The 20,445-nt window shown below is 42.4% G+C and overlaps 1 protein-coding gene across 2 annotated transcripts in view; it reads right to left on the reverse strand.

Moving 5' to 3' along the window:
- The window catches only part of SERAC1 (serine active site containing 1), a 139,444-nt gene that overhangs the window by 19,273 nt on the left and 99,726 nt on the right, over window positions 1-20,445 (reverse strand). For both annotated transcript variants that reach the window (XM_033937027.1, XM_033937029.1), the window contains exons 12-15: window positions 14,997-15,147; window positions 11,770-11,908; window positions 9,410-9,510; window positions 2,552-2,649 (exon numbers count right to left, since the gene is read on the reverse strand). In XM_033937027.1, coding sequence (XP_033792918.1) covers window positions 2,552-2,649; window positions 9,410-9,510; window positions 11,770-11,908; window positions 14,997-15,147 — 489 coding nt within the window. The remainder of the gene's footprint in view (window positions 1-2,551; window positions 2,650-9,409; window positions 9,511-11,769; window positions 11,909-14,996; window positions 15,148-20,445) is intronic.

Below are 20,445 nucleotides of genomic sequence, written 5' to 3' on the forward strand. Positions count from 1 at the left end.
GGGAGCAGACACTCGATCATCGCTTCCAGACTGCGGACCGCAAAATAGCACCTGAGGGGGCCGTATGCGGCCAATTGGCCACGAGTTTGTGACTGCTGCTCTAAATGAAAGAAACCATGTCATATTCTCTCTCTCTCTTCCCACCCCAGCTTCCACCAGAGAGGAAAAAGAGAAGAAATAAAGTGGCAGAATAAGGTGAATCTGAGGATTAGAGAATCTTTGGCTTTTCATTAAACAGCAGTGACACCATTCAGACAGTATCTGAGTACACGCTTTCACTTTCCAGAAATGTTCTGGACTGATTTAGTAGGATTCAAGAAAAAGAAAAAAACAAACAAACATGCCAATACGTTTCTCCTTACTTATCCTACTAGACTAGTCAAGACTTATAGAAAGTCCAAGCCTTTTCTACCATAGATGCAAGAAAGAAAAGGCTACTCTGAGAATGGCTGTTTTAAAGGCGTGGTTAGTGCATTGGGCTTTGATCCCCACTGCAGCTCTTTGTGATCTTGGGCAAATCATGTAACCCTCCATTGCATCGAGTACAATACTTAGACTGTGAGCCCACTAGGGTCAGAGAAAGTACTTGCATATGTGTACAGATCCATTATATCTAAGTCCTGCCTATGAGAGGCTCTAAAAGAAACACAAAGCCATAGATTCTTCTAGAGCCCTGTACTTTCTGCTAGCTGAAGAACGTCCAGATTCTGGAAGGCTAGTGGCCCAGTTTTCATTCTCTGGGGTCCAACTTGAAATTACAAATATGACAGCAGATAAAGGCCAAATGACCCATCCAGTCTGCCCATCTGCAGCATCTACTATCTCCTCCTCTCCCTAAGAGATTCCACATGCCTGTCCCATGCTTTCTTGCATTCACAGTCTTTGTCTCCACTACCTTTACCGGGAGACTATTCCACGTATCCACGTATAAAAAAATATTTCCTTATATTATTTCTATGTCCTCTCACTTGGGAGTTTCCTTTCAATTGAAAGGCTATGCCACATAAGTATTTAAACATCTCTAGAAGTTCCTCTTTGGAGGTCTAAGGCACTGGATCTGGGCAAGCCTCGCACCCCTCGCAGGCCGCAGCACACATGGAACATGGCTATGCATCTAACAGCCATTCACCGCAAATAAGGCATGAATCCATCATATCCTGCCCTGGGAAGGCCATCTATGTGGTTTTCATGCAAAAAAGAAGCTGGCAAGTATGAAAAATAACTTTAAAATCAAATCAGGAAAAATCCAAGATGGTTGCTGCGGATGCCAATTTTGACTAAAAATAGCCTGGGAAAACCACAGGGAACCCTCAAAATGATGATTTTAGGGGTAGGGGGTAAAGTATGTAGGGAAACCACCCAAAACCCTTTTTTAAGACCCCTCCCAAATCACTGATTCATGCTGTCACCCTGTACTCACAGTGACATGTGCTGAATGGGAAACACTGCAGACAGAGCTGAAACAGCTCACAGGGAGATCCTCTTCCTTGACTAGCTGGAAAGCTGGACTTCAAGTCTTCTGAATGCCCCACCGGCTGGACCTCCACAGCCAGGGCCCTCTGCCACTCTCAGACATACTGCACAGATGCCTGACAGAGGAACACTGTCTGGGTCAGATCCTGGGTGTGCCTCCACGGAACTATGCAGTCTACGCTTGACCTACTAGCGGACGAACCTGGGACGAGCAAGCTCCCAAGGGAACAGTCTCTGAGCCCCTATCTGATGTGCAGGCTGTCCAGAGGGTGTACTGACAGGCAGTGAACCCTCCAGAGGCAGACTTTTCCAAAGGTCTGCGATCTCCCACAGTCAGAGCTGTCACCGCAGAGAACCTTCGCAGCATGAGGGCAAAAACCACAAATGCAAAGACTGAAATTATGCGAAATAAAACAAGCAGAAAAGACAAGCTCATACAGCCTGGCTTTAGGAAAGAAAACTGATTCCTACAGGGACAGTAATGAGGTAAGAGGGGGTGGGAGTTTAAGTCTCTGAAGTTTGAGGCTTCCTGTCCAGGCAGGTAGACAGAAATAACCCACTGGTCCCGGAATAATGTGGGATTATACAAGAATTCCTGTTACTTCAGTCATCAGGAGGTGCCTATCACATGTAGGATTAGAATCAGAAATAATTAGCTGCAGATGTCGGAATCGAAGCTGCTTGTTACATCAGCATAACACTTGTGTATTGTGGCTAGTTCCCCCTTTACACATCCATAGGCTCATAATATTTATTCCACTGCAAATGTGTAATAGCACCTTTCTGTCAATAAAAATCTTAAACCTCCCTCATAAATGATTCCCATGTAACATTAAACATCTGTCATACTGTAAATCACAAGAACATAAGATAAATCATGCTATGGGGCCAAGGTCCATTAAACGTAGAATCCTGTCTCTGATTGCGGACCAGTCCAGGTCACAAGTATCTGTAATATTCCAAAAAGCTAGCTTTGATAGTATCCTCAAATGTGATAAGTCCTATAATAAGTCCTAGCAATTTATATAGGCGATTCATCAAGAATAAATAAACTTGAAACTTGATACATGGTACTCACCTCCCATGCTGTGCGAGACCCATACTATGGGCCTGTCTCCAATGCCAGCAGCTTTCAGCTTTTTTAACAGTTGATTGCTTCTATAAGCAATGGATTTCCTGTCAGGTAAGATAGATACAGAAAGTAACCACCTCAGAAATATGCAGGCATCTTTACTGGGCTAATACTTCCAAAGCCAAGACAAGCCAACACAAACAGGGATCTCATGGTTTTCTTTTCTATGTTTGCTCTGACATGCTCCAAGAAAGTGGAGTCTTCAGCCAAGAGTTTAAAGAGTATAGAGTGTAGCCTTATTCTTATTTTCAGACTTAAAAGTATGATTATACATCTACTTCACATGAAAAAAAAATTAGAAATACAGGGTCTGTGGTGGTAAGTGGCTTGTAAGCCACACAAAGTCGTTGGCTGAATTAACTACAGATATTCAATGCCAGGGAATGACCAGCTTCCAGAATTCAATATCTGGGTTAGCACACCAACCTATATTAAGAATGGTGTCTGGTTAACTTGGCAGATAAAAATAGGATAGTCTTTTTGTTGTCCCAACTTTTTCCACATATTTAACTGGTTAGTGGACTGAATATTGCCGTTAACTGGCTAAGTATGTAGTGCTCCACTTTTTTTTAAAATTTGATATACTGTAATTATTAACAGGAAATGTTAAAGCGGTTTACAATAATAAAAACAGGGATAAAATTAAAAAAATAAAAACAGAAGATAAATCATGCAGCAGAGTTTTGTACAGATTGTAGGGGGGAGAGGCTATCAGCAGGAGACTTGTTAGAAGTAGTCTAAGCATGAAGTTACAAGTGTGTGGACAAGGTTCTGGGTAGTGTGCTCTGAAGGGGAAGTAAGGGTAGTAAGACCAGGACAAGGAAACTAACTGGACACAAATAGGAGAAGGTTTACAATTTGTCATAGGAAACCCCCCCAAAAACAAAGTAAAACAAAAGATAAAGGGAGTGGAAGAAGGAGAAAGCATTCGTAATAACCGTAGGAAGACTAGGTCTATAAGGGATGAGTTAGAAATGCCTTTGTAGCGCTAGTGCTTGCTGCACTTTGTAACATCGGGACAGGCAGTCCCGCTGCTGCCCGACCCAGCCAGCTGAGAGGGTCCTTGGAGAAGGAGCCTTAACACGGAGAGCAGAGAGGGAGCCTGTCGCTAGTGCTTGCTGCACTTTGTAACATCGGGACAGGCAGTCCCGCTGCTGCCCGACCCAGCCAGCTGAGAGGGTCCTTGGAGAAGGAGCCTTAACACGGAGAGCAGAGAGGGAGCCTGTCGCTAGTGCTTGCTGCACTTTGTAACATCGGGACAGGCAGTCCCGCTGCTGCCCGACCCAGCCAGCTGAGAGGGTCCTTGGAGAAGGAGCCTTAACACGGAGAGCAGAGAGGGAGCCTGTCGCTAGTGCTTGCTGCACTTTGTAACATCGGGACAGGCAGTCCCGCTGCTGCCCGACCCAGCCAGCTGAGAGGGTCCTTGGAGAAGGAGCCTTAACACGGAGAGCAGAGAGGGAGCCTGTCGCTAGTGCTTGCTGCACTTTGTAACATCGGGACAGGCAGTCCCGCTGCTGCCCGACCCAGCCAGCTGAGAGGGTCCTTGGAGAAGGAGCCTTAACACGGAGAGCAGAGAGGGAGCCTGTCGCTAGTGCTTGCTGCACTTTGTAACATCGGGACAGGCAGTCCCGCTGCTGCCCGACCCAGCCAGCTGAGAGGGTCCTTGGAGAAGGAGCCTTAATCTTCGAACAGCCGCAGTACGCGGCCCGCGGTTGCGAGCCCCGGGTCGTGAGCTGAAGGGGCGTGGCTAAAGGGGCTTGCCCCTTTTGAGCCCCTTCGGAGCCTAAGAGGAGCAGGGAGCAGGACTACCGTTTCTTCAGCATGGGTAAGAGGAAAGCTAAAGCAATACCATCTGCTGCAACAACAGGCCCGATGGATCGCCATCTTGTGGTTCCTATCTTGCCTCCTGTTGAGGAACAGGTAACTTTTAATATTCAAGCTGTCTCCTTATCCTCTGGGGAACCAACACCACCTCCTCAACCATCATATTCCTTATGGTTAGAAGAATCTCCTTCCCCTTTTAAGGAAGGAATAATTTCTTCTTCCCCTCAATCATTGTCAGTATCTGGTCTGGAGGTTTCAGGACAGTCCCTGGGGCAAGCTAAAGAACTAACCCCAGTGCAGATGAGTACTGGGCAAAGCTCGGATGCTCTCCCCAGGGATAAAGTGATCACTCTAAATGATGTTTGGCTTAGTATTAACAGAATAGAGTCATCTTTACAAAAAACCGTTTTGAACTTATGTCAATTTTCATCTGATGTAACTGTGAAAATTAAAGAACAAAATAATAAAATTGGAGAAACAGCTGTAAAGGTTGAAAAGTTAGATCAGGCAGTAGGTAATTTACAAGCTAGTGCTGTTTCTAATATAAAGGATAGTATGATGTTACATGCTAAATTAGAAAAAATGGAAAATGCTATTAGAGTTAAGAACCTTCGTTTGTTAAATTTTCCTACCACACATTACCTTTCTTCAATGGAACTCTTGAAAATGTATTTGAGGGAGATATTACATTATAACAAAGTGGAGACCTTTGAGGTTGATAATTTATATTACATTTCAAGAGATTCCAAAGAAAAGGTAGAGGAAGGTGGAATGGATAGAATAGTATCACCTGAGAGTTTGAATGTATCACAGTTTTTGGAGTCATCTAAAGACATAATTGAGAAACGAGCAACTCTTCTCGTGACCTTCAAGACAGAACTTGAGAAACAAGATATTTTGAAATTATATTTCCTGAAAAAGCAAGAGATGTTTTGTGGTCAACGGGTGATAATTTTTCCAGATGTCTCTAGACAAACCCAGTTTAAGAGGAAACAGTTCCTTCAGCTAAAGCCTAAGGTTTTGGCAGTCGGAGCTACTTTCTTCTTAAAATTTCCATGTAAATGCCTGATATCATATGGAAATGATAAATATGTGTTTTTTGATCCAGCCCAGGTGGAAGATTTTATTAAAGAGAAACCTTTGTTGAAAGTTTAATTCCTAATATTCAGTTTATTTTTGGAGGATGATGTATAATATATATAATAGCCATTTGCCTGTTCCTAGATAGTAGATAGAAAGATTTGCTTTGATGTTTTATTTGTACTGGCGATCAGTTTTAATGTGGACTAGGACATGGTTGAATTAGTTTCCTTATATTATGTTAATTCCCGTTAGGGAATTTACATTTGTATTTTCTGTGTTCATTCATGCATGTTTGTTACAAAGATATTGTAATGAATAATCAAATAAATAAAGAATTCAAAAAAAGAAATGCCTTTGTAAAATAGTAAGCTTTTAGCTGCGACTTAAAATTCTTAAGAGATTTTTCAGACCTCAAGTATAATGGTAGAGAGCTCCACAAAATAGTAGCCATAACAGAGAAACTAGAATCTCAATTAATGTCAAGAAACATCTGTAGAAAAGACGGCACAGATAACAAGTGTTGGTGGGAGGAACGGAGGTTTCTATTTCAGGAATAGGGGGGGGGGGTCAGAAAACAAGACAGAAATGAGGGGAGCCCAGAGGACTGAATCTAAAAGGTGAGAATATTGTACTTGAATGGTATTCTGCATGCTATCAGGAGCATAAGTTCAGATTTGATCAAAGGAGTGATGTGATCATATTTTCAGCAGCCATAAAGAAGATGGAGAACAATGTTTTGTATGATATGTACAAGCTGAAAATGACGAAGCTGGTACTGGGGAAGTCCAACTAAGAGAGAATTACAGCAATCGAGTTTGAAAATGACCATAGAATGCAAGAGAATCCAAAGACAGCCACAGTTTAGGAGTGACCAAATAGAATGAAGCTGACGAAGTTTGAAGAATGAAGAAGAGACAACAGTAGAAATGTATGAACGGAATGACAATGAATTGTCTAAGGTAACTCCAAGAATCTTAATAGATGATGAGTAGGACAGAGAAAGAAGATACTACACCAAGTTGATAATAATAGATAAACCTAAGTGGAGGAAAAGATCTCAGATGCACCACTGAGGGAACATGTACTTTTTCTCCCTATAATCATGTGGTGTTGGGTTTCTTTCATCGATCAAAAACCTCCACTAATTAGAACAGAGAAAGACCATTTAAAGTGAAATAAGGAAGTTTTGGTGAATGTTTATTGGTAGAAAAAAAAATCATTGTTGAAATTTTCTGCAAATTAAGCTTTAGTCTATTAGATGTTTTCCAACAGCGATCGATTCACTATTAAGTTTGCATGCAAATCATTTCTAAGAAAAGGTGGAATTGGATCATTTAAACTAGTAGGTCGTGATGAAGTAACTACATTCTTTAAATAAGAAACAGAAGGAAAATTAAAAATGGAAAGTTCAGAAACAGGAACCATAGAAGAAGAAAAATCAGAAGAGGCAAAAGTAGGTTTGGTTATTAAAGATTGCCTTAAATGTGAGACTTTGTCATGACAACCACGGGCAAAGTCTTCAGCATTGAAAGAGTTAACAGATTGAGATGTAACCTTAGTAGTAGAATATGTTCTGGAAAGTGAGTAAAAGAACAGGTATTGTTCAGATCTCATTGAAGAATCCTTTGTATGTGACTAATTTTGCTTTCCTTAAAGAGGTTGAGTAGAACTTTGAAAGAGATTTCAATTGAGCGTTTGTGGACACGGTAGGGTTCTTTCTCCAAGAACATTTAGCACTTCTTAGTTGACATCACAAAAGCAAGAGACATGAATGAAACCAGGGATGTGAGGAACGAAGACTAGAAAGAATTAATTTAGGAAGAGCAGAAATGCTGTTCGAAGAGTATTATCCCAGAATTTAATCTGATCACATAGGTCGAAGTCTGGGTAATCAGCAGAGAATGGATCACAGTTAGTAAAGAAATTCTCCGCAGTTAAGGATTGAAGATTTCTAACATATTTATGTGGAGAAGGGGCTGAAACATCAGATATTGGCGGAGATGAAGTAATCAAGAGAAACTGGTCTGACCAAGGAACAGGCAAAGTAGAAAGGTTAGAAATGTTAGAACAAAGCAATAAATTAGAAATAACTACATTCAGTAGATGACCTGCAGAGTGTGTAGAGCCCGAGACTAGCTGATGAAGGGAGCAATCATCAAGAAAAGTAAAAAAAACTCACAAGTAAGAGAACTGGAAAGTTAATCAAGATGGATGTTTAAATCCCCCAAATAAGAGGAATGATGAAGAAATAAGTGAGTACGATGAGATTAGATCAAAGAGCACAGAAAAGGATGATTGCGTTAAGGGGGAAACATAAATCAGTAAGAATGTCAAATCTAAAGGAGAAGAAACCTTCAGTGCAAAGCATTCCAGTGCTGATTGAGGATTACACTGTTACTCTGTGGCAGTCACTGAACCAGACAAGAAGATGGCAAGACCACCTCCCTTCCTATGGGGCCAATGACGATATAAAACTGTGTAGCTTGAGGAACATGCTTAGTATAGGAGACACTCGTCACTGGAAGATAACCAAATTTTGATACTGCAAGAATATCTGGCTTTTGCAAAGATAAGTATGAATTAAATGTACCTTGGAATGAAAGGACCTAACATTCAGACTTGCAATTTTGAGGCAAGAAGAATTTTGAGAGGAGAAAGCAGGTGAAAGATCCCTATGCAAAGTCAATGGGACAGAGATTAAGTTCCTACGCTGAAAAGAGGAAAAGGATCTAACAGGGGGCAGCCCGCGGCCCTATAAGGTTGGAATATTTGAGAGGAAAAAGGTGAAAAGGTTAACCATTAAAAAGAAAAGAATGGAATAAATCAACATATTCAGGAGACGCAGGAAGGAGTGCACTAAGGAGCATGCCGTGCTCCTTGTTCATGCTGCTTTGTCGCACGAGGCGTCACTCATCGGTGGCTCACACTGCTGAGTGAACAAGTTTCAAATATAGGCGCCATAGGATGAGGTCCACCTGATGGGCGGAGCTTGGATGAGAGGCAGCGAGCTGTCGTGTTCGCGGCAGTGAGGAGAGAGCTGGAGAGGAGCTGATAGGTGAAGTCTGGGTGAGAGCCACAGAGCTGCCGCATTCTTGGCAGTGTGGAGTCAGCCAGACAGGAGCTAGGAGCCAGTTAGGGAATGCCAGTTAACTACCTGGTTAAGTGCCACAGAATATCACTAACTAACCAGCTCAATGAGTTTTAACCAGACAGGAGCCTTTCCTGCCCAGTTAAAACCCTTTGAATATTGATCTTATAATTATATAGGCATGAGAGTTCTCCTGCAAAGGAAAACTGTCTTTTTTACTGGCAATAATCATGGGTATAACGGAGCACAATAGTAAAAGAAATATGCAGATAAAGGCCAAATGGCCCATCCACAGCATCCAGTATCTCTTCCTCTCCCTAAATGATCCCACGTACCTGTCCCATGCTTTCTTGAATTCAGACAGTCTTTGTCTCCACCACCTCTATCAGAAGCCTATTCCACACATCTACCACCCTTTCCATTAAAAAAAGTATTTCTTTATATTACTTCATCCTATGCTCTCTCATTCCGGAGCTTCCTTTCAAATGAAAGAGACTCGCCATGTGTGCATTTATGCCACGTAGATATTTAAATGTCTATCATATCTATCCTCTCCTGCTTCTCCTCCAAAGCATACATATTGAGATCTTTAAATCTGTCCTCATACGCCTTATGACCATTTTAGTAGCCTTCCTCTGGACTGACTCCATCCTGTTTATATCTTTTTGAAGGTGTGGTCTCCAGAAGAAGTAGGGAATTACAGTTCTCTAACAGTTCCCAAGCACACAAGCCTGAATTCTAAGAATAGGCACTAGAACAGGGAAGATGATACAGAGACTTTCTACTTTCTCTCCTACAGCTCAGTTTACCTGTAGTTCTCTTCAGGGCACTTTGTCTTCCAGTCACTCAGATGAGTATCATATTCCACAGATATAATTCTGAGAGCAGGACAATCTGCCGCTAGCCATGTCTACATCAAAAGCAAAGTCAAGTAAAAGTAGATTCATCAGGGCCTCATTTCAAGAGATTTTCACAAAGCCATGGGATCAAAGAGACGACATGGACTATTTCTATAATTAAGAAGAGGCTTTTGGCATTACTGTGTTAAAAAAAAAAAAAAAAAGACTCAAACTTCAGAGAGATCTAGAGAGTTCCAAAGCTCTGCCTATTCATATAATTTAAGGAAGAGGATTGGAAATAGAGAGCTGAATGGGAACGGGGACGGCGGGGATCCTGCGGGTTCCCCCTTCGGGTCATGGGGATCCTGTGGGGACGCCCCCTGGGGTCGTAGGGATACTGTGGGGACACCCCCTAGGGTCGCGGGGATCCCGTGGGGACGCCTCCTAGGGTCACAGGGATCCTGCGGGGTTCGATACAACTCGAGCCGTGAGGCTCGTCTTCTTTTTCCTACCTGCCCTGCCGCAGCACACATAGCTGACTGGAAGTCTTCCCCAATGTCAGCGCTGATGTCGGAGGGAGGGCTTAAGCAAAGCCGTCCCTCTGACGTCAGCGTTGACATCGGGGAAGACTTCCGGTCGGCTTTGTGTGCTGCGGCAGGGCAGGCAGGAAATAGAAGATGAGCCTCGCGGCTCGAGCTCCATTTGGCTGAGAAAGTTGCTGGTAATTTGCTTGCAGATGAGGGCTGGGAGGCAAACGCGGAACACAAAAGGGGGAAGGGAGTGTGTTTTTGGACACAAGGCATGAACTTGGGAAAGAGGACAGAAGAAGGGAGGGAAAGAGATGCTGAGGTGGGGGAGGGAATGCATTTTTGGATACAGAAGGCATGAACTTGGGAGAGAGGAAGGGAGAGAAAGAGATGCTGAGGTGGGGGAGGGAATGCGTTTTTGGCCACAGAAGGAGAGAAGGGAGGGAAAGAGATGATTGTGTACACGGGAATGGAAGAAAGGAGAATTTTTGGTCATAGGGAGGGAGGGAGGTACAGATGAGAGGGAGAAATATTGTGGTGGAAAGGGAACAGTGGGACAGATTGAAATGGATGCAAGAGGGAGGAATGTTGGACATAGTGGTGAAGGGAATGGGGGGAGAGATGTGGCATGGTGCTGGAGAGGGGTGATAGAAGGGCATGGGGCTGGTGGGCAGGCACGAAAGATGAGAAAGGGATAAATGCTGGACTATGATAGGAAGAACCAATGGACAGCAACAGAAGAATTTACAGAAGATAGGAAAGTGGAAAAAAGAAACTGGGACCAACTTTATAGAAAAATAAGTCTCCAGACAACAAAGGTAAAAAACAGAATTTATTGACTAAAATATGTTAGCTTTGGGAAATGTATATAGCAGATGTCTTTGTATTGTGTTCAAAAGAAAAGGAAATGCATTTCTGGTTTTATTTCTACGGTGTTGAAGTACTTGCTGACCCTTGCTGTGACTGGTGGTGATCCCCAAGCTTGGCAAAAGGGACCCCCGGCCAACTGCAAAGGAAGTCCTCAGCTGACAGCTTGGGGGTTCTCATCAGCTGAGCATTTATATTTTATATTTACATTAGATGCTCTGGTAGAAACCCGTTTACAAAGTACATATTCTTCCCAATTAATATTTCCAAATTAATAAAGTCTTTTTGCTTATTTGTAAATGGGTCTCTACCAGAGCCTTTAATTCAGTAGCACAATTAAATGAAATAACTATTTCTGAAGTTTATAGGAACGGAGGGGATTTCTCGTGGGGACGGAGGGGATTCCTCTTGGGGACAGAGGGATTCCTCACGGGGACTGGTGGGGACCAGTGGGATTTTGGTGGGGACGGGTGGGATTTCTGTCCTCGCGCAACTCTCTAAATGGAAATGCTGCACTTGGGGTCTGACTGTTCAGTAGGAGGGGCACATTCACCTCGTTGAACATTAAGTCATCTTGCCAAGTGAAGGGAAACCTGCAAATTACTATAAAGCAAGGAAAATATCTGTTCACTTATGTGGATTGAAAAAAACAGTTTTTTTCCTTCAGAATGGTAAAGGGAATTTTGGGCATTCTTTGGTCTTAGTCCTTTTTTTTTCACTTTCTGTCATACACTTCAGAGGAAAAGATCATCATACTATAAAACTATAGTCCTATGTAATGGAGCATAGCCTATAATCACTACTATAGCTGGTAACAGTGGCTTCTTGATTAGTAATTTAGGCTAAACAAGTATATCATTCCTCTCATTGCAGACTTCTACACTTCCTCCTTCTTCCTGGTGGATGGGCTGAAAGATCACCTATGATCATTTTTACCTTTGGCCAGCACGCTGTGTAATCCTCTTCCTCCTGAGAGTCTTCCTCCACAGTTGGATCGCTGTCCTGCTGCCGCCATGTTTTAAAGGCAGCGCCCAAAAGACCGTGAATAAATAGGACATCTGCTTTCAGAGGATGACTAATGGTCATAAAAGAAAATGTAAGAACTATGAGGTGCATCCTTTCTGAGTTCAAATTTTTAAAAAATCTTTATTTATTTTCTGCACCTAAACATAACTCCTCAGAAAAAAAATGAACATTAGCAACTCCATAAATCTCACAACCACCCATGTTGATTCTTCACGGTGGCCCATACCACACCACAAGTATCACGTAACAATGAACAGTTCCCCCCTCCCCCAACCCATCCCCCCCTTCCTGGGTTACAAATTTAACTACTACTAATTAATTATTTCTAGAATGCAACCAGACATATGCAGTGTTACACAGAGTCACAAAGAAGACAATCTCTGCTCAAATGAGCTCACAATCTAATCAATAAAGACAGTTAGCAGGGATGGTTAAACTATTGGTTAGGGTGGTGAGCAGAGGGCAGTAGGGTTATGAGTTGAAGGCTCTCTCAAAAAGATGGGTTTTCAGTTTACTTTTGAACAAGGTAAGGGAAAGGGCATGATACACGGGCTCAGGTGGTTTATTCCAGGCTTACAGGACAACAAGATGAAAGGAACAAACTCTAGATCTGGCAGTGGAAAAGAAGGGTACAGATAAAAGCAACTTATCTGAGAACGGAGTTCTCGAGAGGCATGTAAGGAGAGACAAAACAGGAGAGATACTGAGGGGCTGCAAAATGAACACATTTGTAGGTTAGTAATAGGAGTTTGAACTGTGTATGAAGGCAGATAAGGAGCCAGTGAAGTGATTTGAGGAGAGGGGTAACGTAAGTGTAGCAAGGTTGGCAGAAGATAAATCGTGCAGTAGAGTTTTGTACAGATTGCATGGGGGAGAGGCAGTTAAGCGGGAGACCTGTTAGAAGTAAATTATAGTAGTCTACGCATGAGGTTACAAGATGGTGGACAAGGGTCTGGGTAGTGTGCTCTGAAAGGGCAAATTTTGGAGATGTTGTAGAGATAGAAGCGTGGCATAGAGAGAGGAAGAAAACTGAGTGCCTCCCTGTTTTGTTGATAACTGCTGCGGTCTATCATGCATCTACTCCTCATCTACTACTTTGCAGTTCGCAATTTATATGATTCCATCAAAAACACTTTGCCGTCCTTGTACAATCTATCATCCTCTCCAGATTAGACTATTGCAACTCTATCTACTTAAGCCTAACTAAGAAAAGCCTCCTCAGACTCCAGCAGATTCAGAATGCTGCGGCTAAGCTTATTTTCGCAAAAAGTAAATTTGATCACGTCTCACCACTTCTGTCCAAGCTTCACTGGCTTCCAATACTCTCCAGGGTCCACTTCAAATGTGCCTGCCTAATTTTCAAGATCCTTCACAGCATTCTTCCTCCCGTTATTCCACTATCTTGGAATTCCTCTAATCCCAATTCCACCAGATCCTCCCAAAAATTAAAACTATCCTTCCTGTCTATAAAAGGTATATATCATGCTGGTAAACTAGGGACATCCCTCCCCTTTAGAATCACCGAGCTCTGGAACAACCTTACATCCCCTCTCCGAAATTCAAGCTCCCTCCAACTCTTCCGAAAACATCTGAAAACTTGGCTTTTCTCAAAAATATAACACCTCCCCCCTCTCTGGTACCCTAAAACCCTCTATTCCTCCTTTACTCTTAATCCACAACCACCCTTTGGAGTTCCATTCTATCTTAGTCCTGTAAACCGTGCTGAGCTCTACGATCGTGGAGAAGATGCGGTATACAAACCTAAGGTTTAGTTTAGTTTAGATTAGTAATGATGCCCTGCTCTTCATGAAGCTTTGATTTAAGAGTGAAACGGAGATGCTCCATAGAGCATTTACCGTATTTTGTGCTCCAAAAGGGGGTGGAAATAAGGATGCGTCTTATGGAGCGAATACCACCCCCCCCCCCCCCACCCCTGTAGGCAGCCCCCTCACCTGGTACCTTTTTTATCACCTCACTCGTCATTCCAATTTCCAGATCATTTATAAATAAGTTAAACAGTACTGATCTCGGAACAGATCCCCATGGCACTCCACTGTTTACCCTTCTCCATAGAGAAAAATGGCCATTTAACCCTACCCTTTGTTTTCTGTCCGATAACCAATTCCTAATCCACAACTGAACATTGCCTCCTATCCCATGACTCTTGAATTTTCTACCTACCTCCTATCCCTTCCATATTTCATCTACTTCATATTACCACATTTTTTTCTTCTATAATCATTATCTTACTCTCACTCCTTATCTCCTTGCCACCCCCACTTCCCATTGGCTTCTCCCATGTGATTCCACAATTTCTGGAATCTCCCCTCCCTTTGCTCCTGTACCATCCTCTCTTACTCCCAAAACTTGTAGCCTGACACTTCCCTGCTCTTCCCCTCCAAACCAAAGCATCTTCCTTTCCCATCTCGTCCCTCCCTCCTATGGCCCAACACCTTTCTTCTCTATCCCCCAAAGTTCAGCTTCTCTCCCTATTTTTCCTGCTGTCCTCCCCTACCATGATCCAGCATCTCTCACTTTCTCATTACTGCTGATCTTCCTCCACCCACCATGGTCCAACATCTCTCCTCTTTTCTCCTGTCCTTCTCTCCCTCCCTCTCAATGTATAGCATCTTTCCCTCTCTCCTTCTTTCTTCTCCTGTAAAGACATGATATTTTACCAGTAGCTCGTGCAATTTTACCATAGATTCCATTTCATGCAATGAGACCTAGTTGCCAATAACTGAAGTAAAATAACACACCCTAATGGAAATCTATGTTGATAATTTTCCCCTATATGTGTCTAGACATTTAATTTTCAAAAAGCTCAACTCTTATAGGTCCTTTGTCACTTACAAGAAAAATAAAATAGGGTCTTAAGTATTTTGAGAATCAGATAAAAGTACCATAGTATATACTGCACAAATATTTTCTTGCTTCCAGAAAGTTAACTCTTGGGCAAAAGATGCTGTGTTTCAGATTTGTGTGGGAAACTGATTTGCAGCCCTTTTGCTCTGCTTTCTTCTTTAATAGTTTTTACAGTAAAAAGCTAATTATAAGATGGAATGATGTGAATATAATAAATGTATGTCTTTAGAAGGGAAACGGAATTCACAAGATCACAAACTCTTTCTACTCACCTGCTGCGGCACTGTGGGTGCAGCACATAGACCCCATCATAATATTTTTCTTGTTCTGTGTCTCTGTCCAGGTTTGCCAGAGCCCTGGCTGCATGGGAAGACTGGATAATATGAGGCGACTTCATTCCCTCTGCCAGGATGGAAATCCAACCTATCAAACAAAATAGGAAATTGTTATAGATGATCTCACATCCTGGGATGATATTTAAAAGGCTTGATCTATGATAATTTCTGATGGTGTTTTTGGGCCAATACTTTTTGTGGAGAAATGATAAAGAATACTAGTGAGCTCTGATGCAGACACATAGTAAATATTATAAAACAGAATTCTTTTATTGGTTCTTACAGACTACAGGACGTTTGTACCTTTTTCAAAATGTTCACCTTATAGATTGAAATCATTAGAACAGCATTTGCTCTTTATCTTTTGAGTTGGGGTTGAGAGGCAAGCTCAGTAACACGAAAGACTGGCTACTTGAACATTGAGAGATTCTACAGCCAAGACCCTTCTCTAGACCTTCCAGAAAGGACAGGACTTCAGAAATGGGAGCCCATAGGGGGATCTGCTTCTCCTTACACCTGCAGCTCTAACCGGCTGACCTACAGACAACCCTTTATGCTTCTGGTAAGTTGCATCAAAGTAACAAAAATCAGGGTCCAAGACCTGGCTTGGAACCTCTGAGGACCTCTGCTGGTCTGTCACACATCTCCTCTCAGGATCAGGGGTGTCTGCGCAAAAGCGCCTTTGCTGGCAACACAAGAGGTTTTAACAAGGTTTTGTGTCCTAGATCTCTGGCTTTCAGCACCTCCTAACCTGTGAAGTAACTAGAGGAGGCTAAGCCCATGGCTCCCCCCCCCATTGCATAAAAGGACATTCCTCATCTGACCATCTAGCGCAAATTTGGCATGATATGGAGTCTAAACCACCTGAGGAGTCCATAATAATTGATTTTTTTTAACCAAAATCAAGGCTATTTGAAGCAGGAGGCTTTTGAAATAAAATTGAGAAATCCAAGATGGCCGCCAAGGGAGCAGCCCATAGAGGCAAAACCAAAAGTCCAAAATTACTGAAAATAGGATTTTAGAGGTGGGGGTTCCTTGGGACACCCTCCAAAAACCTTAGTTTTGCTGAATTCAGACCCACCCCAATATTCCCATAGGCAGTAATAAGCTGTACTCGCAGATCTCCCAAGTGCTGTGCCTTTATCAGGGTCTCACTGCAACTGGAAATTGAGAAGAGATTTCTTCCTCAGCCAAGCAAGGGCAGCTCCAGCAGTTTGTCTCTTCGGGTTGCCTTTTATTCATTTTCCATAAACATGAAACCCTCAATCCCTCATGCTCCCACATGATTCTTCAGGAGGGTGGAGGGGATGCTGCCGACTCCACCAGTCATGGGGTCAAATCAGCCTGAGCTCAAGCACCTGACTCCACAGGGGCATGCATTGCTCCCAGGGGACCTAGTCCTTAGCTCCCAAGTGTTAACGCAGGCCAGCCAGGCAGGTGTTCTTTTTAAAAATGTGGCCCTCCTGGCTACAGACCCCAACATCTGTCCCATCTCCCAGGCAGAACTGGGGCTACTGGGAACCTCTTAAAACAAGGAAACCTCAAAAAAATATTGAATTAAATCCAGAAAATAAAAACTCCTAGTGCAGAGCAGATGAAAATACATCTTTTCAACTTGCTTGCAGAAGTTAAGACTGAGGAGCGGGGGTGCTGCCCTGAGAGGCAAAGGCGAGGAGAAAAGAAAATGAATGATGTCTTCTGCCGTTTACACAAGAAGAAGTATTTTCTTAAGTTACTTCTGAATCTATCCCCTTTCACTGTCATCCTAGCCCACTCATTCCAGTGTTCCCTTTCAATTGAAAGAAAATGTCTCCTATGGATTTACACCATGGAGGTATCTAAACTTTTTTTTAAAATCTTATCTCCCCTCTCCCGATTGATTAGAGTGAGGAAGGAGAGAGGAAGGTAAGAATTAGATAGTACTCAATAGATGGGGAGCAGAAAATAACACATAGCAAGTCTCAATATATAGCAAATATAGCGAGTCTCAATCCCATAAAATCCAATCCATATATATTGGATCCCATAAAATCCAATCCAATATATAGCGGAATATAGCGAGTCTCAATCCCATAAAAAGAAAATAAAGTACTAGCAGTTGAAAAGAAGAAAAAAAAATAATTAAAATTCTGCTTCAGGAAATAAGAGGAAGGGGATGGGATTTAGCTTGTATTGGATTTATTATGTTTGATATACCGTTAGCACATGAGTATTAAGTGGATTACAATACTGATACAAGAAGTGAGAGGTGGGTATGTGCTCTTGAGACACTCCCCTCCCTTCTTAAGTCTGAAGCTTGCTGAAAAGAATTGGCACAGTTCGTCGACTCCAGGCGGGTGCAAGCTCGGAGACCCTCACAGCGAGGCAAACAGCGCATGCTGAGGAAGGCAGGAAGGGATCTGTGAGCCAGCAACTGTTCAGTAAATTTTAATTTAAATTTTTTTGTTTCTTATTCCTCCACCATGCTCATTACTTTTATTTCATCTGGATTTTTTTTTCATCACGAGGGCACGCAACTCGTCAGTTCTCATTCATGCCATCATACTTGTGGGCTGCAAAAAAAGATCTAACAAGGAAAGGTTTGAGACAATCGAGTATCAGACCCAAAGAGAAGATACATAAAAATCAAAATGAGTTCGCCCTTAAGCTTAAAAGTGTCAGAGCTGAAGAGGGAGCTCAAAAAACAACGTCTCTCTGACAAGGACTGAAGGCCATTCTCATGGAAAGGCTACAGGTCGTGCTCGACGAGGAACAGGCTGTATGACCTGGCAATGGGGCCGGGAAGTCCATGGAAGGCATTGGTGTGGATTTTGCAGAGGGGGTCTTTGAAGAGGAAGAGAACACTGCTGAAGGTGAAGAGGAGGAGGCTGCTACTGGTGGTGGAGAGCAAATGGATTTAGGGGGAGGAGGCGGTGCCCTGCAGGGGAAAGAATGGGTCCCGGCCAAAGGCAGGAGCCCAGAAGGTCGTGGGCACTGGTGAGGAAACGACCGATCAGGCAACGGAGGATGAGAATGGTGATGACCAAGGTTTCCAAGAGGGCGAGGAGGATGACGACATGGGTGATGAAAACAGCACGGCAGGCAGTGCTCAGGAGGCAGTGCTGTGGGAAAGCTTGGAGACAAGAAAGAGTGCTGCAGAAGGACCTTAAAGTGGAAGCAGGAGACAGCTCGAAATCTGAAGGAGATGGAAAGGGAGAACTGAAGGCAGGAGAGAAGAAAAGGGGCATTAAGAGACCACGTGAGGATCATGGCCATGACTATTTTGAATATATTGAAGGTTACAAAAAAAAACTAAAATACATTAGAGATAGGAGTTACATGTTTACAAACCATCAGAGGGTAGATCAGCTACCTTTGTTCATTTCATTGCCTTCTAAACCCTCAAGCAAAATTTTGGATGTCATTATGGACTCAACACTTTCATTCAATGACCATCTTAACTCTGGTAAAAAAAATGTTTCTTTAGTCTCCATATGTTGAGGAAAGTGAGATCCTGTTTCCAACAACAACATTTTGCTGTCCTTGTACAATCAATCATTCTTTCGAGATTGGATTATTGTAATTCGATCTATTTCAGTCTAACCAAGAAAAGTTTTCAAAGACTATGAGAGATCAGGTGTTTTGTATGTTAATATGTATGTTAATATGGATAAGGGCAGGTGAGAAACAAACAAACAAACTTCAGCAGATCCAGAATACTGCGGCTAAGTTGATATTTGCAAATAGCAAATTTGATCATGTTTCCCCGCTTTTGTTAAAACTTCACTGGCTCCCAGTAATTTCTAGGGTTTACTTTAAATGTGCCTACCTAACATTTAAGATCTTGCATGGCACTCTTCCCCCTTTAATTCCTCTATCTTGGAATTCTGTGAGACCTGATATTACCAGATCTATCCAAAACCTTAAACTATCTTTCCCCTCGTTAAAAGGCATTATCTATATTGGAAAATTAGGGAAATCTCTTTACTTTAAAATTTCTGAGCTTTGGAATAATGTTCCTGTCCAGCTGTAGAATTTGGGCTCTTTCCAATTATTTCGAAAACATCTGAAAACTTGGCTAATTTAAAAAATGTAAATTTCGCTGCTCTCTATATAATCACTAATGCTCATTATGCTTTCCTTATTTTTAAATTTCTTGTAAACCGTGCCGAGCTCTATCTTTATAGAGAAGATGCGGTATATAAGCTTAAGGTTTAGTTTAGTTAGAGAGAATGAGATCGCAGGTTGATAGAGAGAATGAAAGCACAGGAGAAAGAGAGCGGGGTAATGAAGATATGAGAATCAAAGACACAAAGGTCAGTAAGAATTAAGAGTCATTGTTATAATTGCTAAACGCTCCTATGGGGAGTAATCGCATAGGGTTCCATAGTGTTGGTGGAACATAATTGATTTCAATTGTTTCTGGAAGGAAAGGTAGGGGATTTCTTCAATGAATCCTTTAAGTATGGAGTTCCATAGATTAAGACTCGCATATGAAAAGGTTCTCTTTCTTTCATATCTCTCAGGCCTAGGATTTCAAATCAGTTATGTTGAGATGATCTTAGAGCTCCATTAGGTTGATATCTGGCCAGTTTCTTATATAGATATTCTGGAAGATGAACATGCCAGCCTTTGAAGACTAGACAAAGCAGCTTAAATTCAATTTGTTTGGTTATCGGCAGCAAGTGTAATTCAAATAGTATTGGTGTAATGTGGTCAGTACTGCGTGCGCCTGTTAGAAGCCTGGCCACAGTGTTTTGGATTAGCTGTAGATGGGAGCAGTTGCTATGCTTGACCCTAAAAATGATGTGTTACAGTAATCTAGCTGACTAGTTTTAGGTGGTAGAAGCATTTTTTTACTACATGGCTTATTTGAGGTCTGAAGCTTAGCTCAGAGTTGCAGCATACTCCCAACATCATGATTTTGAACTTAAGTTGGATGGGTTTGCCAGGGAGTTCTGGAAATATACGCAGGGTGGATTGGTTGCGCGATACCCACCTTAGCTGTGGATTTATCTGTGTTTACAATCAGATTGTTGTCTGCTAGCCAGATGTTAAGGTTATAAATTACTTCTTGGTTGTTACCTACAAATATTAACAGTTGTATATCGTCTGCAAAGATGTAGAATTTGATGTTCCAGGACACTAAATGGCTTTGGAATTAATAGATAGGAATGGAATTAATAGATAGAAATTTAAAAGAGTTGGTGATAAGGACCCCAGTGGAACTCCCAATTTGGTGCTAGAGAGTTGCACAGGGACAGAAATCCTACCCGTCCCCACCAGGATCCTCTCCGTCCCCACCAGGATCCTCTCCGTCCCCGTAAGGATCCTTTCCATCCCCGCAAGGAATTACCTCCATCCCCACCCGTCCCCATAAAAAGCAGCAATTACTTCTGACAGGATC

This window comes from Geotrypetes seraphini, chromosome 3 (genome assembly GCF_902459505.1).
Source record: "Geotrypetes seraphini chromosome 3, aGeoSer1.1, whole genome shotgun sequence".
Classification (NCBI taxonomy): domain Eukaryota; kingdom Metazoa; phylum Chordata; class Amphibia; order Gymnophiona; family Dermophiidae; genus Geotrypetes; species Geotrypetes seraphini.